Raw genomic sequence first — 20,184 nt, forward strand, 5'->3', positions numbered from 1 at the left:
CTCTTGCAGTTCAGAGGCAGCTCCTCTACAAGGGTGGAATTTTACTTTCCCTGGAGCTCAGCTGTAAGAGCTCATTCACTTGGGTGTATGGAATTTACTGAACTAAACGCCAGATCCTGCCGGAAGAAATGTTATAAAAACTCTGCGTTACTAGTGTTCAGATGTGTTTAGACATGGAAATTGTTTAGATGTATATAACTCTTCATCCTTTATTCTAGTTCTTTTTCAGGCTGGGTTTACACTTATGCGAATTGGATGTGGGTGTCTCTGCATCCATTTTGCATGCCCGGCTCTCAATAGAGCCGGTTCACACATCTCCGGGGCGGCCACGGAGGGCATTGTACAGGGGTCCTGAAATGGAGAACAGGGACGCACCGGACCCCTGCTGTGAGCCGCATCCATATGTAGCACTACCCCCGAAGGAGCTGCTGTTTTATTTTTGGGTGGCATGTCTTCTCGCCATCTAGGGTACTGGATGAGAGCTGTAATAAAGTCAATGTCCATGTCTTTTCTGTGCTTTTATTACCCAGCCGGGTAAAAATGATAAAAGTAGAAGTAGGTGAAGGGATAGAAGAAATGGAAATGGCGGATTCAGGGTTAACTGGTGCGGAAACAGTCCTGCTTCCAACTTCTTCACCACTCTAGCCAGAGTGGGTATAGTGCATCTGGATAGGCCTCTCTTACCAGGCTAGCAGAGTGTCACTCTGAACTTTAGGTTAAAGTCTCTGCCACAGACCCTCCTAAAAGTGGAGACAATCTCGGTCCAAAATCCCTCTCAACTGAATTCAGCACCCGGATCTCCTTCAAATAGCTTCAGTTACATCAGGAACTGATAGGCGACCATCGTCCAGCCTCTCAGGTACGAAGTATCCTTCGATGAGCAGATAGGCCCCTCCTGCGACACCAGCCTTGTGCTCGGTGTCCTTTAGACAGGTTCTCCATCGCCCGGCTTCCTCCACTTTGGACGGACAGCACAGGACCACATGTAAATCTGTAGACTCAGTCTGCTTACTGAGCCTACGAGGTAGATTGACGCTCCAAACCAACGTGGTCCTGGAGCCAGGAACACGGCAACACTTAGGCCCCGTACACACGGCAGAGTTTCTCGGCAGAATTCACCGAGAAACTCGGTCAAAACCCGGATTCTGCCGAGAAACTCTGTCGTCTGTACAGTTTTGGCTCGATGGAGCCGCCGAGGAACTCGACGAGAAAATAGAGAACATGTTCTCTATTTTCTCGTTGTTCTATGGGAGAAGGCGGCCCGCCGAGCTCCTCGGCGGCTTCATCCCAAAACTCGACGAGGAACTCGACGTGCCAAGCACGTCGAGTTCCTCGGCCGTGTGTACGGGGCCTCACACACACCCCGAACAGGAGGGCCACACACGGGGGTGGTGGGACGACTGCCCAGGTGGAAGGTGTGAGGCGATGACGGGAACCAATGGCGTCTGCCCCCTAAATACCCCTCCCCAGCATGCATAGCGAGGCGATCAACCCTCCTGGTTGGCTGCCGAGGAGAAGTATCCACACTACCCTCTGGGGGGACTGAAGTCCCCAGACAAGAGGATAGGCACACAGCACAGCCAGGGCTGGAACAGAAGCCTATGAAATTTGGCTAAATTAACATGGTCAGAGCCAATTAACTCTCTGACCCCCTTCTAAATTTACAATAACACCTGCTATGAAAGTAGCCAGGCATACACATATTAGGTGTGAACCCAGCCTGAATCCCAGAATTCCCAGTGTATACTAAAAATAGTGATTCTGCTTTTTTTTTGCATTTTGTTATGCAATTGTCTTCTTTCCAACAACTTAAGCCTCATACACACGATTGGATTTTCTGCCCACATACCGTAGGACTTTTGTACGAAGGGCGTTGGCCATGAACTTGTCTTGCATACAAACGGCAAAGAATTGTCGGCCAACAAACATGAAAGTACATGGTTTTTCAGCTCTTTAGCACCACCCTTTGGACAACTTCTGCTAATGTTGTGTTATGGTTAGCATTGCTTCTAAGCATGCGTGTTTGTACTTTGGATTTTTTTCCAAATGACTTCTGTACACACAATCGGATAATCCGACAACACACATTTATGGTCGGAAGATTTTAAGGCCTGCTATCCAACATTTGTTGGCGGAAAATCCGAAAACAATTGTTCGATGGAGTGTACAAACGGTCGGATTTTCCGACAACAACCTGTCATCACACTTTTTCCTTGTGAACAGGCCTTTAGAATACTGTTCAATGTTCGGTAACTAAATACAAGGGGCCAGATCCACAAAGATCTGCCTATCTTTAGGCAGGCGTATCGTATCTCAGATACACTACGCCGCCGTAACTTAGAGCGTAGTTTCCGTATCCAGAAAGAATTTGCGCCATAAGTTACGGCGGCGTAGTGTAAATGTGTTGGCGTAAAGGCGCGCAATTAAAATAACTAAGATGTGGGCGTGTTTTATGTTAATTCATCTTGACCCCACGTAAATGACGTTTTTTTTTTTTTTACGGCGCATGCGCCGTCCGTGGGGGTATCCCAGTGCGCATGCTCGAAATCACGTCGCAAATAGTCAATTCTTTCGACGTGAACGTAATTTATGCAAAGCCCTATTCGCAAACGTTTTACGCAAACGACGTAAACAACGGAAAATTTGACGCTGTCCCGACGTCCATACTTAACATTGCGTACGCCTCATAGACCCAGGGGTAACGTTACGCCAAAAAAAGCCTTACGTATACAACGTAAAAAAATGCACCGGGCGGACGTACGTTTGAGGATCGGCGTATCTAGCTAATTTGCATACTCTACGTGGAAATCAACGGAAGCGCCACCTAGCAGCCAGCGTAAATATGCACCTAAGATCGACGGCGTACTAAGGCGTACGTCAGTCGGATCGAGCCCACATTCAGTCGTATCTTGTTTTGTGGATACAAAACAAAGATATAATGGGGCATCGTAGAACTTACGCGGCGTATCAATAGATGAGCAGGCGTAAGTTCTTTGTGTTCCCAGAAATGTAAGAGGAAATCTTCCAATGGGGACAATAGTTTGGGTGATCTGGGGGTCCCCAAGAAAGTCCCTTAATTTGCAGGGATTTCCTCTCACTTCCTGTTTGGCTATGGGACAGAAATCTACGCAACGGGACACAGAATAATAATTTAACAGGGGTTTTAACCCTTTCTTGCTGTATCCAAAATGAAAAAAAAAAATTTGCTTATAGTTCTACATTAACCACTTCAGCGCCGGACCATTTGACTGCCCAAAGACCAGAGCACTTTTTGCGATTCTGCACTGCATCGCTTTAACTGAAAATTGCGCGGTCGTGTGACGTGGCTCCCAAACAAAATGGACGTCCTTTTTTCCCCACAAATAGAGATTTATTTTGGTGGTATTTGATCCCCTCTGCGGTTTCTATTTTTTGCGCTATAAACCCAAAAGAAATTTTGAAAAAGTTTTTTGAAAAAAAAAGCAATATTTTTTTGCTATAATAAATATCCCCCAAAAATATATAGAAAAACATTTCTTTTCCTCATTTTAGGCCGATATGTATTCTTCTACATATTTTTGATCAAAAAAATCGCAATAAGCGTTTATTGATTGGTTTGCGCAATAGTTATAGCGTCTACAAAATAGGGGATTGTTTTTTGCCATTTTTTTCTACTACTTATGGCGGCGATCAGCGATTTTTATCGTGACTGCGACATTATGGCGGACACATCGGACACTTTTGACGCCATTTTGGAACCATTGTCATTTATACAAGTGATCAGTGCTATAAAAATGCTGTGTAAATTACACTGTCAGTGAAGGGGTTAACCAGTAGTTAAAGGGGTTAAGTGTGTCCTAGGGATGTGTTCTAACTGTAGGGGGGATGGGCTACGTATGACATGACACTGATCGCTACTCCCAATTACAGGGAGCTGTGATCAGTGTCCTTGTCACTAGGCAGAAGGGGGAAATGCTTGTTTACATCAGCATTTCCCCATTCTTCCTCACCATGAGACAGTCGCGGGACTCCCGGTTGACATCACACTCACGGAGCTCGCAGTGGGCACGCCCAGAATGCCGCGTCAAAGGGGACGTACCTGTACGCGCATATGCCCAGCCGAGTCATTGTGCCGACGGCCCGACGTATATATAGTCGTGCGCTGGTCGGCAAGTGGTTAAAGTAAAACTAAAGGCAAAACTTATTTTTTTTAAACAGGGGTTATAACCCTTTCTTGCTGTACCCAAAATGAAAAAAAAAAAAAAAATTTGCTTATCCCACTAGTCATGAGCCTTTTCCCTCTGGACATTTTCAGTAAAAATCATTAAAGGGAATGGAGTAGAATTATATCCTAACCTTCTGCATCCTGAGCTAATTAGGAAGATTTACTAGGCATGCGTCACAGACTATGCTGCTTTGTTTTAAACTTTACCAGGGTTGAACAATCATCATCTACTTTTTTTGCGTTGTTTATTACGTGAATGATGTCACCAAATGTGAGCGAATTCAGCATGGCTAAGCACCTGGATTTCTGGGTTTTTATAAATATGTATCTATGTACCAAAAAATCTAAACATTCTGGGGATCAACTGTGTTCATGCTAGAATTCCAGTCGTTCAATATACCGCGTCAGCTTAAATTATGGAGCTTATAACAAGGTTCTAGTCAATCCTGAAGTTCTCAGATTAAAGTGTATCCAAACCTAAAGATAACATGGACTATATTCAGGGCCGTCTTTAATGTTGATTGGACCCTGGGTAAAAAAAATGCAATTTCGCTCTCCACCTGCTCTGTGACACACAATAAAAATCAGCTAGACTTAAAATCAGTTTACTGTATCAGATCATGCAGTGATTGCGATTGGTTGATAGAGGTCACAGCACACATTACGGCTCACTGATTAGTTGCTAGGGGTTACAGCACATGATTTATGCTTGTTGATTGGTTTCTAGAGATTACGGTCCAGTAATACTGCTCACTGATTGGTTGTTAGAGGTTACAGCACATAATCTCTTCACTGCAGAGGGGCATGATATACATATGAATGCCGCCCTTATTTACATATGCAGGGCCGCCATCAGGGGGGTACAGGCAGTACACCTGTAAGGGACCCAGAGGTCCCCAGGGGCCCAGATGGCAACCCCCTTTTTTATTTATTATTTATTTATTTTTATTTTTAATATATTTTTATTTTATTTTTTATTAAAGGGCCAATTTTTTTTTTTTAGAGGTCCGGAGGTCCCCAGGGGCCCGGAGATCCCCATTTCCTTTTTTAGGCTTGTTGCCTTTATTTTCACCTGATGATCCTGCTAGTAAAACAATTTCTGTCTTAGTTTAACAAGCTTACTCATGGTTCTGCACCTATGGAGGAACAGCAATGTCACCTGTTGACAACAAGTATGTTAGGACCACAGCACACATTCCTTTTCCTTTTGTCCATAACATGGGTCGAGGGGTTCCGTAGTTCGTAGAGTAGAACTGGCCAGGACTGTATCACTGAAGCAGAGCCACAATGCACCACAGGAGGTTACAAGCTCCGTGGATTTTTGGCAGAATCATTAAAGTATAACCAAAGCCAAAAGTTTGTGCAAAACCCTTGCACAGAGCAGGTAAGTATGACATGTTTGTTATTTAAAAAAAATAAAATTAAAATTATTATTTATTTATTTTTTTTAATTCTAAAATGCTTAAAGCGGGGGTTCACCCAAAAAAAAATGTTTAACATTACATTCAGCCGAGTTGTCAGAATAACAATCGGCTGTTTTTTTTATTTTATCCCCGTACATACCGTATTTTCACAGCCGCTTCCGGGTATGTCTTCTGCGGGACTGGGCGTTCCTAATTGATTGACAGGCTTCCGACTGTCGCATACTGCGCGTCACGAGTTGCCGAAAGAAGCCGAACGTCGCCGCGCCGTATAGAACCGACTCGCAGTGCAGCTTCTTTCGGCAACTCGTGACGCGCTGTATGCGACGGTCGAAAGCCTGTCAATCAGTTAGGAACGCCCAGTCCCGCAGAAGACATACCCGGAAGCGGCGGTGAAAATATCGTATGTACGGGGATAAAATAAAAAAAAACAGCCGATTGTCATTCTGACAACTCGGCTGAATGTAATGTTAAAAAAAAAATTTGGGGTGAACCCCCGCTTTAATGTCCTACATAAATATATTTTTATTTTTAAATTTAGTTATTTTCTTTTTATTTAATTTTCTAAAATGCTCTTCTACGTACAGAACAGGGGGTTCTAAATAAATAAAGAGAATAAAAATAAACAGTGTACAGCAGTTGACATCCCAGCTACTTTCTCTGAACAGTTCAGCAGAGTTAAGCTTTCTGCTGCAAGAAACATTCAAGTAATGAAAAGCCGGAGGCGGCTCTCCGCACATTAATATTGTGGTTTCTTTGAAATAAATAAAGAGAATAAGTGTTTTGAGCTGGTCTATAACCCTTACTATCCCAGTTAAATATGTCCCTACTATAAATGAGCAAACATCACTGCTAACTCTTCAGCAGTACCGGGTTAAAAGAATTTTCATAAAAAAAAAAATACATTTTACAATTATGATTAATGGCTACACAACAAATGCTTTTCCATCTGTTTGTGATTATAACCCAATGGAAATCGCTGCATAGTTGATGATCATCAGAGCTCTGAAACATCATGTGATCTGGGTTAGTAGAATTTGAACATACCTGCCACCATGTCACGTGGCCGAGCACCATTCAGAATTTCTTGGGTGATGGTTTTTGCCCACTTGCCATCCAGAATGTGTTGTGCCTGTAGGAAAACTGTACACAGTGAGTACCAAGAGTGATAGCTAGTGACACGCAACATTCTAAATTTGGCCCAATCATTACCTAAAGTACAGAGCCATGAAAAAGTATTCATACCCCTTGACATTTTACACATTTTGTCATGTTACAATCAAAAATGTTAATGTTTGGTTTCTTTGACTGTTACATGTAACTTTCTTTGGTCAATAAAGGAATTATAAAAAAAATAAAATAAATGTTAATGTATTTTATTGGGGTTTTATGTGATAGACCAACACAAAGTGGCACATAATTGTGACGTGGAAGGAAAATGATAAATGGTTCTCAATTTTTTTTATAAATATATGAAAAGTGTAGCGTGCATGTGTATTCCGTCCCCCCGAGTCCATACTTTGTAGAACCACCTTTCACTGCAATTACAGCTGCAAGTATTTTTGGGGATGTCTTTTTTTTATATAATCACTTTTTCTTTATTAAGACAAATTCCATATTGCACAAAATATCTATAAATAATTTCCTCCCTTGTTTGGTTTTGTTCCTTATACATTTCCCCCAAAAAATTCTGGCAATCTGGTTGTACCCAAGTTAATTGATCAATCAACTTGGGGACATTGGGCCAGATCCTCAAAAGGGATACGCCGGCGTATCTACTGATACGCCGTTGTATCCCTGTTTCTATCTTTGGAACTGATCCACAGAATCAGTTTCCAAGAGATAGACAGAAGATCCGACATGTGTAAGGGACTTACACTGCCGGATCTTAGGATGCAGTACCGCATCCGCCGCTGGGGGCATTTCGCGTTGAAATGCCGCCTCGGGTATGCAAATTAGCACTTACGGAGATCCACAAAGCTTTTCAGCTTCGTTTTTTCTCCGTAAGTTTTAGTTTGCAATGGTAAAATTAGGGCTGCTTTTACAAAGTGTAAACTGTTTACACCTTGTAAAAGCAGACCCTTCTGTCCAGCGACGCGTTTTTTTTTTTGTTTTAAATTTTTGTTTTCCCGCCGTATCTTTTTTTTTTTTTCCGACACAACTTTATTGACCCGGCGCGATCCACAAAGCTTGGCGTAACGTAATTTCGCTCTATGCACGTTGGGGAAAATGACATCACGAGCATGCGCAGTACGGCCGGCGCGGGAGCGCGCCTAATTTAAATGGGAATCGCCCCCATTTGAAGAGGAACGCCTTGCGCCGGCAGAATTTAAAGTGGTTGTTCCCCCTTAAAAACAACTTTTTTTTATTCCACTGCCCCCCCACATTCCATCACGATTAAGGCACATATTTTTTTTTTCCTGCTGTACATACCTTACTACAGCATATTCACCCGTGCATCCGGGTTGCGAGTCCCGCGGGAGTGGGCGTTCCTCACATGATGTTGATTGATGTTTCGCCCAAAAACGAGCTCTCTCCCCGTCGCGTAAGCCGCGTCACGGTTGGCGAAAGGAGCCGAACGGCGAGTCGGCGCTATACTGCGCATGCGCATCGCCGTTCGGCTCCTTTCGCCAACCGTGACGCGGCTTACGCGGCGGGGGGAGAGCTCGTTTTTGGGCAAAACGTCAATCAACAGCATGTGAGGAACGCCCACTCCCGCGGGATTTGCAACCCGGATGCACGGGTGAATATGCTGTACTAAGGTATGTACAGCAGGAAAAAAAAAATATGTGCCTTAATCGTGATGGAATGTGGGGGGGGCAGTGGAATAAAAAAAAGTTGTTTTTAAGGGGGAACCACCGCTTTAAGTTACACAGCCGAAAATTTCTAGGTAAGTGCTTTGTGGATCGGGCACTTAGGTAGAAATTTTAAGGCAGTGTAACTTAAATGGGAATTTTTACATTACGCCGGCTCTTTGTGGATCTGGCCCATTCAGCCTACCCATACATGGTTTGAATTTTAGCCTGTTCCCGCTAAACCGGCAGAGACTTGAACCACAGAGCAGTGACCAATTAGGGACAGGCCTCAATGGAGATAGATTACGTCTAAACAGCAAATAGCCCAAAATATTTTTTTCACAGTTTTAAAATGAATGAGGTTTTCCTCGCTTTTGAGTACCGAAAAAGCAAACATCAAAGCCCATGTATACAGCACACAGCAGTACATAATGAAATGTGGGCTAATCTAATAGAAAAGCAGTTAGGTCATACTGCTGCATTATAAATGGACCCCATTAAAATTTTGATTCAATAAAAAATTCGGGATAACATGCAAGTTTGAAAAACCTGTCTGACTTTATTATGGGATTATGAATTCAACCAATATTATGGATTCTAAAAACAGAGTTTCTCATTAGACTTGGTTCAGAGCAATAAATCAAACACTTTCTACAGTAATTGTCTTTATTGATGTAGTGTTGCTACCTTATTGCGCACCTGCTGCTCCTTCACTGTGTGGGCTTTCACATGTTTCCGCAATGAGCTGGGATCTGTGTATCGCTTGCAGCAACCAGGAATTTGACAGGCGTATGGTTTCTGCGTGAAAATATGAAAACATTAACAGTTGGAAAAGGATACTTGTGGAGACACTACTGTTACTGCTTGGATTCTGCATTCATTGCTCTGGGGGTCTACAAGTATTCCATTACACCGCATGCTCGTATGGTCACATATTCATGCACACATTTGTTTTACTAAATTTATAGGAAACCTTTCACAAATCTAGGTTAATCAAAACAGGTTTTTGAGGAAAACTAGCATGCCATGTCAAATGATTAATCTAGAGATATACAGTGGGGAAAATACTTATTTGATCCCCTGCAGATTTAGTAGGTTTGGCCACTTATAAAGAAATTAAGGGTCTATCATTTTTATCATAGGTGTATTTTAAATGATAGAGACTTTGGGGCAGATTCACATACATCTGCGCTTAGCGCAGCGTATGTAAGACAAGCTACGCCGCTGTGACTTACTTTGCTTTGGTTTGAATCCTGAAAGAATTTGCGCCGTAAGTTACGGCGGCGTAGTGTATCTCTCGCGGCGTAAGGGCGCGGAATTAAAATTTGGCGGGTAGGGGGCGTGTTTCATTTAAATGAAGTGCGTCCCCGCGCCGAACGAACTGTGCATGCGCCGTCCCTAAAATATCCCAGGGTGCATTGCTCCAAATGACGTCACAAGGACGTCATTGTTTTCGACATGAACGTAAATGGCGTCCAGCCCCATTCACGGACGACTTACGCAAACTACGTAAAAAGTTCAAAATGCGAGGCGGGAACGACGGCCATACTTAACATTGAGTACGCCACCATATAGCAGCTTTAACTATACGCCGGGAAAAGCCGACGTAAAAAAATGCGCCGGCCGGACGTACGTTCGTGGATCGCCGTAACTAGCAAATTTGCATACTCGACGCGGAATTCGACGGAAACGGCACCTAGCGGCCGCCGAAAATTGCATCTTAGATCCGACGGCGTACTAAGACGTACGCCTGTCGGATCGACCCGAGATGCCGTCGTATCTTGTTTTGAAGATACAAAACAAAGATACGACGCAGGAAATTTAAAATTACGCCGGCGTATCAATAGATACGCCGGCGTAATTCTTTTGTGGATCTGCCCCTAAGGGTCTATCATTTTTATCATAGGTGTATTTTAAATGATAGAGACAGAATGTCAACCAAAAATCCAGAAATAACACATGATACAAATGTTATAAATTGAGTTGCAGTTCAGTGAGTAAAATAAGTATTTGATCCCCCTACCAACCAACAATAATTCTGGCTCACACAGACTGGCTACAGTCTGTGCTCATGTAGTACATAGATTAATCCTGTAAATTTAAGAAGGTGCTCCTAAAGACTCCTGTCCACAGAATCTCTTTCTTCCATTCAAACCTACTATCATGGGCAAGACCAAAGAGCGTTAGGGATGGTTAGAATGGTCTAGAGGACCACCAGCAAGAAGCTTGGTGAGAAGGAGACAACTGTTGGAGCAACTATTCGTATTTGGAAGATAACCATCAATCGCCCTCGGTCTGCAGCTCCATGCAAGATTTTGCCTCATGGGGTAAGAATGATCATGAGAAAATGAGAAAAGCGAGGGATCAGCCCAGAACTACACAGGAGGAGCTGTTATAGCTGCAGTGGGTGGGCCAACTCAATGTTGAACCCTACGGACTAAGACTGGGATGCCATTAAATTTCATGTGTGTGTAAAGGCAGGCGTCCCAATACTTTTGGCAATACCGTGTCTATATATATATATATATATATACCATATTTATCGGCGTATAACGCGCACTTTTTTCCCCTTAAAATCAGGGGGAAATCGTGGGTGCGCGTTATACGCCGATCCCCGCAATCTGAGTGCCGTCGCCGACATATACCGAGTGCAGTACACTCGGGTACACTCGGCTGGGCTCGGCTCCGCTCGCGGTCACGCCCTGTGCCGCCTCCTAGCCTTCATGCGAGAGGAGCCGAGCGTGGCCGAGCCCAGCCGAGTGTACCACACTCGGTGTATGTCGGCGGCGGCGTTCAAAAACAGCATGGGAGAAGCGGGGAGGACAGCACGAGGACACCACGAATGCCGCAGACGGACGCCGGACCGGACAAGGCCGCCGATGGACGCCGGGCAACTGTAAGTAACTGTAAACTGTCAGTATTTCTTTTTTTCCTTAGAATTCCCTTCTAGGTTTGGGGTGCGCGCTATATGCCGGTGCGCGCTATAGGGCGATAAATACGGTATATATATATATATTTTATATATATATATATATATATATATATATATATATATATATATATATATATATATCAGATTTACACTTTATATCACAGGCTTATTTTGTATTGTATTGTATGAGTGTTATTTGAATTATGCACAACTATTTTATGATTTAAGACCTGGGTATGGTATGTATATTACACACCAGTATTGGCAGCAGTTTCTCAATAAATATTGCATATAACATTTACTCACAGGGATCCTTTGTGCTGATTTCTCTTTTTTATACTTGTCACATAAAAAATACCTGTCTCATTTTTTTCAGCACACTACAACACAATGCATTGAGTCCTTATTACACGCATTGTGGGGCACTGCGTGAATGAATGAATGACAACGCACATGCACATATTGCAATGGTGCTCATATGTGTGAATCCTGCCATTGGTCAGTTTACACACATTCAAATCTTGTATTCATGGATTGTATGTTACATATATAGTGAATTGCATTACCTTTCTGTTGTGAATTTACATTTCACACAAAGACAGAAAAAGAGAAAGAGAAGAGTGTAGGTTAGTAAAAGATATACAATTCAGATAGAAAACTTTATATAATTTGAAAGTCAGGATATTAAAAACAACACATATTTGTAAGACCAGACAGATTTAACTGAATTTTTTTATTTGAGTTATTTTTCTACATAATCGGACATATAGAACCTTTTAAATAATACACTTTTGTTATCAGTGTGGTAAACCAACAGGTTCATTAAAACTACAATGGCCTGAGGTCAATTTGATCATTTTATTTAGAATTGATATATTTTTAAACTCACATTTTATATATATATTTTTTTCCTTTTATGCGCTGTCCTAATTTTACAAAAAACATTAAATACAGGTAGCAGCCTGGTGTAAAAAAGGTTGTATTTGTATCTTAAAAAGAGAACATACTGGAAGCTGCTTGCCTTCAGACTCTCTCTCTCACATTGAAATGTCTCTCCAAGCCTCTATTCACATCTCAGCGTTATCAGAATGATCTTAGTGTATATTTTTATCTCTGTCAAAAAAATACTGATACATTTCTCTAGCATACACATGTGGAAGATTTAAATATTCATAGCTTTCAAGTTAAACATAAAGGGCCAGATGCACATAGATCGGCGTAACTTTAAATGGGCGTAGCGTATCGTAGTAACGCTACGCCGCCGCAACTTTGAGAGGCAAGTGCTGTATTCACAAATCACTTGCCTCTAAAGTTACGGCGGCGTAGCGTAAATCTGCTGGCGTAAGGGCGCTGAATTCAAATGACAAAGATGTGGGTGTGTTTTATGTTAATTCTACTTGACCCCACGTAAATGACATTTTTTTTTAACGGCGCATGCGCCGTCCGTGGGGGTATCCCAGTGCGCATCCTCGAAATCACGTCGCAAATAGTCAATGCTTTCGACGTGAAAGTAATTTACGCAAAGCCCTATTCGCGAACGTTTTACGCAAACGACGTACACAACGGAAAATTTGACGCTGGCCCGACGTCCATACTTAACATTGCGTACGCCTTATAGAGCAGGGGTAACATTACGCCGAAAAAAGCCTTACGTAAAAGAGGTAAAAAAATGCGCCGGGCGGACGTACGTTTGAGGATCAGCGTATCTAGCTAATTTGCATACTCGACGTGGAAATCAACGGAAGCGCCACCTAGCGGCCAGCGTAAATATGCACCTTAGATCCGACGGCGTACTAAGACGGACGTCAGTCGGATCTAGCCCAGCTTCAGGCGTATCTTGTTTTGTGGATACAAAACAAAGATACGCCGGAGCATCCTAGAAGTTACGCGGCGTATCAATAGATACGCCAACGTAACGTCTTTGTGGATCTGGCCCTAAGAATCCTATCTTGAAAGACACACAGGGTAGCCATTGCTAGCAACTTTATGAAAATGCTAGTTTCTAGGCAATCAATGCTGACCCTCCTGCTTCAATACTTTGAATCAGTGACTCTGTACAGCTATCCCGATAAAGATTTTCCGCCGTTTCTAATTAGCAATAGAAAAGTTCTTTGCCAGTTATTCAGTTTATCCAGTTCTTTGCCAGTGGTTCAGTATAACAGGAAGGCATGACAGATTCCTTCATAAAATAAAAAACAGATGTGTATGGCCACCCTTCCTTAGCTCTTAGTGGTAGAGGAAGACTAGTTTCATAGAAGTAACCATTCTGACTTCAGAATCTGAAACAACAATGCCAGTAAAAACCTGATCCTCTAGGGTGCAGTGGATCGCCTACGTTAGATCTTTTCCTACTTAGAGAGCAATTGGCTTATCGCCATAGAAAAGCGATAAACAAATTTCACTTTATTTGGAAAAGTTGGCTTGGAAACCCAAGTCTTGCCCCACCACAATTAGTGATGGTAAGGTTATTACAATTATAAGACCACTTATGCCGCGTACACACGATCAGTTCGTCTGATGAAAACGGTCTGATGGACCGTTTTCATCAGACGAAACGATCGTGTGTGGGCCCCATCGGTTTTTTATCCATCAGTCAAAAAACTAGGAACTTGTTTTAAATTTATCTGATGGTTAAAAAAACGATCGAAAAAAACGATCATCTGTGGTGTCCATCGGTTAAAAATCCACGCATGCTCAGAATCAAGTCGGAAGCATTGAACTTCATTTTTCTCAGCACGTTGTTGTGTTTTACGTAAACCGCGTTCTGACACGATCGGATTTTTAACCAATGGTGTGTAGGCACGACTGATGAAAGTCAGCTTCATCGGATATCTGATGAAAAAATCCATCAGACCGTTTTCATCAGATGAACTGATCGTGTGTACAGGGCATAAGAGTTATTATGGTTATAGCCCAAGTTTGGGAATTTCCCAGCTGTAAATCCGAGAGTAGACAAAGAAGGCTTCTGAGGAAACATCCCACAATAAACCCGGGCTGTTTTGTTTTTGTTTGTCTTGACCTATGTTTTTCTTTTTTTATGATTTTTGTGTTTTGGATATGTCTTGATGTGATGCTTTGTACCTGGTCCTATATTTTATATATTTTATATTCAGTGCAAATGTTGATGGTTGACATCTATGCTTTCCAAATCTATATTGTATACGCACTTTATTGTCTTCCTTGTCAATAAAAAAGTTTTGATATAAAAAAAAAAAGAAAAGAAAAAAAAGACCTGATCCTCCATCTAAAGGTAAACTTTCAATCCACAGTCCTTCTTAACCACTTGCTTACTGGGCACATAAACCCCCTTCGTTCCCAGGCGAAATTTCAGCTTACGGCACTGCGTCGCTTTAACTGACATTTGCGCGGTCGTGCGACGTGGCTCCCAAACAAAATTGACGTCCTTTTTTTCCCCACAATTAGAGCTTTATTTTGGTGGTATTTGATCACCTCTGCGGTTTTTATTTTTTGCGTTATAAACTAAAAAAGAGCGACAATTTTTTCGACGTATTTTTGTAAAAAAAAAAAAATCGCAATAAGCGACTGGTTTGCGCAAAAGTTATAGCGCCTACAAAATAGGGGACATAATTATTATTTTTTTTTATTATTTTTTTTTTTACTAGTAATGGCGGCGATCTGCGATTTTTATTGGGACTGCGACGTTATATCGGACACTTTTGACACAAATTTGGCGCCATTCACATTTATACAGTGATCAGTGTTATAAAAATGCACTAATTACTGTATAAATGTGACTGGCAGTGAAGGGGTTAACACTAGGGGGTGAGGAAGGGGTTAAATGTGTATCCTAGGTGTGTTCTAACTGTGTGGGGGGAGGGGGGTGACTGGGGGAGGTGACCGATGCTGTGTCCCTATGTACAAGAGACACAGATCGGTCTCCTCTCCTCTGACAGCACGTGGAGCTCTGTGTTTACACACAGAGCTCCACGTCCCTGCTGTCTTACCGACAATCGCGTGTACCCGGCAGACATCGCGGCCGCCAGGTACACGTATCGGCTTCCCAGCGATGCGCCGGGACAGTGTTTACCCGCTGCGCGCCCCCCAGAGGTGCGCGCCGGTAATGCTTTTAAATGACGTCCAAAGACGTCCAGTTGGCACTTGAGAGCCGCGCTGTTGACGTCTTTTGTCAATAGCGCGGGTCTCAAGTGGTTAAATTGCATTTTTACGGCGCTCAGTTTTTTAGAGACTTGATCTCCCTCTGCTGAGCATTTAGCTAAAACGTATATTAACATATATTAAAATACCCTGCAGGGCTCTGGGGATCCTCACAGGACACAAGGACTTTCCTTCAAAGTCTTCCCAGCCAATCAACGTGTGTCCTTAAGGCCCACATTTCATTTTGGTTAGAAATTGCTATTGACAAAATACTCAGCAAAAGGAGGGAGGCCATGAAAGATGGGTCTGACAAAAGTGTAGTTATCCTTTCATTTAAGTATTTCCACTACTGAGGCATAGATACTTTTCCTTCTACATTTTAGTCAGTCAATCAGTCAGTCGTACAGTTACAACAACTACAATCCATTACGTACACTGGCACAGAAAACATATTGTGTTACACATGACTATGTTTACCGGTGTACCGAGCCAACATCTATCAGGTAACAGAACTGTGCGTGTTTTCTAAACTTTTACATTTTTTTTTGTTTTGGCTCTGATATAATTTTGGTGTACACCCTGCCAAGCTCTCGAAGAGATGGAATGAATAAATACGTGTTTTACTTTGATTTTATTCGTGTTTTTATTGTTTTGTTGTGTATAATTTGCATATTTAGCTGCATTATGTAAAATGTTCTCACAGTCGTCACTATTAATATTCAGGCCAAATGTCTAAGTGGGTGTGCCGTGAGAACTGTTTTTATGTTTAATTATCTGAATATGTCAACTAGTAAATGTAATTTGTGCTCCAGAGACAAGAACCAGCTGTATATAACCAACACACATGTATCTGGGCATGTTTATAGACACTTTTTGCACCTCGTCTGCTGTTTTCTTTTATTGTAGATATGGCTCATCTCCTTAAGGACATTTTGATAATTCATTTTTGTACAAGGTTTGGGGTTTGGGTTTTTCTGCTATGGAAGAATGTATTATCTTTGTATTGTTCCTCCACAGCTTTGGAGGCTTGGGATGGCATAGAAATAATGCCCAGTCTTCCATTGTTTCTCCTATTTAAAGGTCTGTGATCTATTATAGACCTGTAATAAGTCACAAGCAGTGCTTTTATGGCTTTAGAAAATGTAAGGCTGTTCTGTGCTGAATTTTTGTTTATTTTAACAATTTTGGAAAATGTATTCGAACAAGGATACAAAATTACAATAACTAGAGAAAGGTTGATTGTCTCCTATTTACCAAAAATATGTCAGGAGTGAAACTGGATCAAACAGCATTAAATCTACACCAGTAGATTATTTTTTAATTTTTAAATCATTTATTTGACAAAAATTTTACATCTTGCTCCTTCAAATTTTCTTTCTTATGAATAAATGTATTTAAATAAAAAAAATCTAACTAAATTACACCAGTGTGTATGGCCAGCTTAAGGAAGGTTGCCTATTAAAAAGCACAAAAAGTGGAGATTAGATTGTATAGCTTTGCAGAAGAGGCCTTCCCCAAGCTCCTCTAGAATGGAAAGATCTTAGAGCCGGGTGTTTATGTTACTTGAACATCAAACAAATGGGATTTTTTCCAGAGGGGTGGGGGAATAGTTAGGGTAAAATAAACAACTTGTTCGGAGGGCTTTAATTCCTCCATAAGCAAGGTTGCAGATAAGGGGGTACCACTGTTCCTTATGTATGAGGCCAGGGTCCTTTAAGATCAACAGGGGAACCCGGACAGTAGGGGGAAGAGGATATAGACAGAAAGTGTGATTAGTGAAGCGGCCGGGAGGAAATGACTGGAACTGATCCCCCTGCAGCAGCTGAAAGTTGGCTTCTGGTCCTCTTCCCGGATTACAGTTGCTGCAGGGGAATCAGTTCCAGTTATTTCCCCCACCTGCCGCCCCGACCACACTCTCTGTCTACATCCTTCTCCCCCTGCTTCCTGAGCCCCCCTGTTGTTTATACCATGCTGTGTGGTCCTTCCCACCGCAGCGCTGCCAGCTTCCCTTCTCTCTCACTGGCTGCTGCAGGCACACAGGGGTAACTTCAGGATGGCGAGCAGATATGGGGGTGGTAACTATACAATATTTACCGGACCTTTCCTAAATGAACATAGTGAGTGACCGATATCAATCACTCACTATGTTCATTTATAAATGAAGCATAGTGAGAGATTCAGTTCAGTTTACAAATAAACAGGAGCCTCTTTATAGAATGCTTCCTGTTTATTCATCTGCAGTGCAGCTGAGGCTCCAGAGAAAGATTACTTTGTGTCCCAAAAGTGAGATACCAGGGGTCTGTTTAGATCCTGATATCTCACCAAAGACCCCACAACAGGTCTGTGAGAACAATTACAAATTTTAAAAAATTGTTTAAAAAATAAAGGGCTTATTCACATGTGTCCTCAGGGCTGGAGATGCCTGTTACTCTAGGGCAGTGGTTCTCAACCTTCCTAGTGCCGTGACCCCTTGATAAAATTTCCTGAGTTGTGGGGACCCCTAACAGTAAAATACATTTTTGCAGCGTGGGTTGTTTGCACTCAAGGCAGGACAAGTAATTTGCGCCCCTAACCCGCAGACATTTAGTGCTCCCTGAGTACCTTCCACTCGTACAATATTAAAACCCCTTATAGTACATTTTAGGCTATGCCACTCTCTTTGTTTTCCTTCCTTTCCCTTTGCTCTGTCTCTATCCTAATTTCTTGTTTTTTCCCCATCCCTCTCTCTAGCAGTCTCTTGTTCTTTCTCTTTTTTTTCTTTGTTCCCCCCCCCTTTCATGTATCCTCTTTTTGTATTCCTTCTATTACTCCTTGGTGGGGGGAGTTGGGATGAGTGGCAATGTTGGGGGAAGTTCTGATCAGCCAACTTAGATGCTCTTGATCAAGGTCATCTGCTAAACTGAGAACTGTAGTGGGGACTTTAAATGGCAACTCTAATCACAGGTAGTGTTACTCACTGTGTCTCAGGCTTCACTGTGTCTCCAGCACTGTGGTGTCTTGCAGCAGTGACACCTATGCCAAAATCAGGAGATGGGGTCTCATTCAGCCCCTCCCACTTCACATCCATCACTGACCTCTAGTTTCTGCCCCCAAGCCATGCCGTGAACTGAATGGGCGGCTGAACAGAGGCTTAGTGGGCAGCCACGGGCTCCAAAAACAGCCCAGCTGGGCGACCGAGAAAAGGCTGGGAGAGTGATGTAGGCTTCAGGAACAGCCCAGGATTCGGTGACCCCTGGCAAATCATCATTTGACCCCTGAGGGGGTCCCGACCCCGGGTTGAGAACCACTGCTCTAGGGGGATGCAGCACCTGTACAAACACAGCCACAGGTAATTTTACTGGTGAGAAGGTGAAAGAGAGTGGCCCCGAATGCACATTGTCTGTGTTCGGGGCCATACACCTGTACCCACATGCCTGTCAAATTAAGACCCGCGACTGTGTTGGTATATCTGCTGTGTCCCCATAGCGTAACGTAGGCTCCGTGATTTCTAACAGCACCCCGGTCTGTGAGTGATAATGTTGAGTTGTATTTCATAAAAATACATTCATAAAAGACTTTTGTTTTGATATTTGTTTTGATATTCACATTTTTTTCTATTGCCTATCATACCAAATTTCCAGAGCCTATTTAAAAATTGTTTTTATTGTACTATTAGGGATTAAGGTGTGTCACTGGTCACATCAGACCTTTCTTTTATATATATTTTACTTTTATTTATTTCCAGAGCGTATTTCTCTTCTTTGTAAAATCTTTATTTTCACTTTTTCAAGTAGAACATTCCTGACATAAGACTTCAAAACCAACAGTTAGGGCCCTTTCACACCAGCAGACGAACGGTCCGCTTTTCATAAGTCCGTTTACGGACTTACAATGGTTCCCTATGGGATCACGGCCATTAGCGGATGGAGCATCCGCTAACGTCCGTAATCACCTGCCTCCGTCAGGATCCGGTTTTTCAGACGGAAGAAAACCCTATTTTTCTTCCGTCTGATGGATCGGATTGGATGAATACGGACAGACGCTCCGTATTCATCCGATTCCCCATAGGGGAGAGCAGAGGAGAGACAGGGTGGTCTCTGCACTGTGTGCGGGGACCGCCCTGTCCGCCGACAGCTCAGCGGGGATTAACGGAGGAATCCCCGCTGAGCCAAACGGGCTAACGGAGCGGATCAATACGGATCCGCTCCGTGTGAAAGAGTCCTTACAGAATACGTCCATAAGCATGCAATCCAAATTAAAGGGTTTATACCTCTATTAAAATTGAAAATACTGAAAGCATGCTTTAAATGATAGGAAAGGCCATATGGAATGCAATGTAAAGGGAAAGGCATAGTTCTCTTCTAATAATTATCTGTATGTCAGATTGTTCAGTCTGCATTCATACTAAATGGTTGCTGAGAAACATTTAATTACAGGATAAGCCACTTATAGTTTTCAAACAACCTCTGCTGGCTCAGGAATACAAAAGGTTTTGCAAACATTAAAGCTGGCCATACATTATATCATTTTTGTATTCAATTTCCATTAGATTTGCCTTTGTGAAAGTGTTTAGGTCTGGCCTCATATTATATGGTTTTGGTAAATCTAAAGGAAAATTGTACAATAAAATTGAATAATGTATGGCCAGCCTAACACATGTTAAAATAATTTACATTAACTGGATCACATTCACTTGTATATTTAAAAGAATCAAACAGATCAAAGATTTTAATTAAC

General features: G+C 42.4%; 1 protein-coding gene across 1 annotated transcript in view; it reads right to left on the minus strand.

Moving 5' to 3' along the window:
- GLIS1 (GLIS family zinc finger 1) overlaps window positions 1–20,184 on the minus strand; it is a 170,842-nt gene that overhangs the window by 32,224 nt on the left and 118,434 nt on the right. The window contains exons 6-7 of the mRNA XM_040361052.1: window positions 9,108–9,218; window positions 6,673–6,757 (exon numbers count right to left, since the gene is read on the minus strand). Of these exons, the coding sequence (XP_040216986.1) occupies window positions 6,673–6,757; window positions 9,108–9,218 (196 nt within the window). The remainder of the gene's footprint in view (window positions 1–6,672; window positions 6,758–9,107; window positions 9,219–20,184) is intronic.

Source organism: Rana temporaria, chromosome 7 (assembly GCF_905171775.1).
Source record: "Rana temporaria chromosome 7, aRanTem1.1, whole genome shotgun sequence".
Classification (NCBI taxonomy): domain Eukaryota; kingdom Metazoa; phylum Chordata; class Amphibia; order Anura; family Ranidae; genus Rana; species Rana temporaria.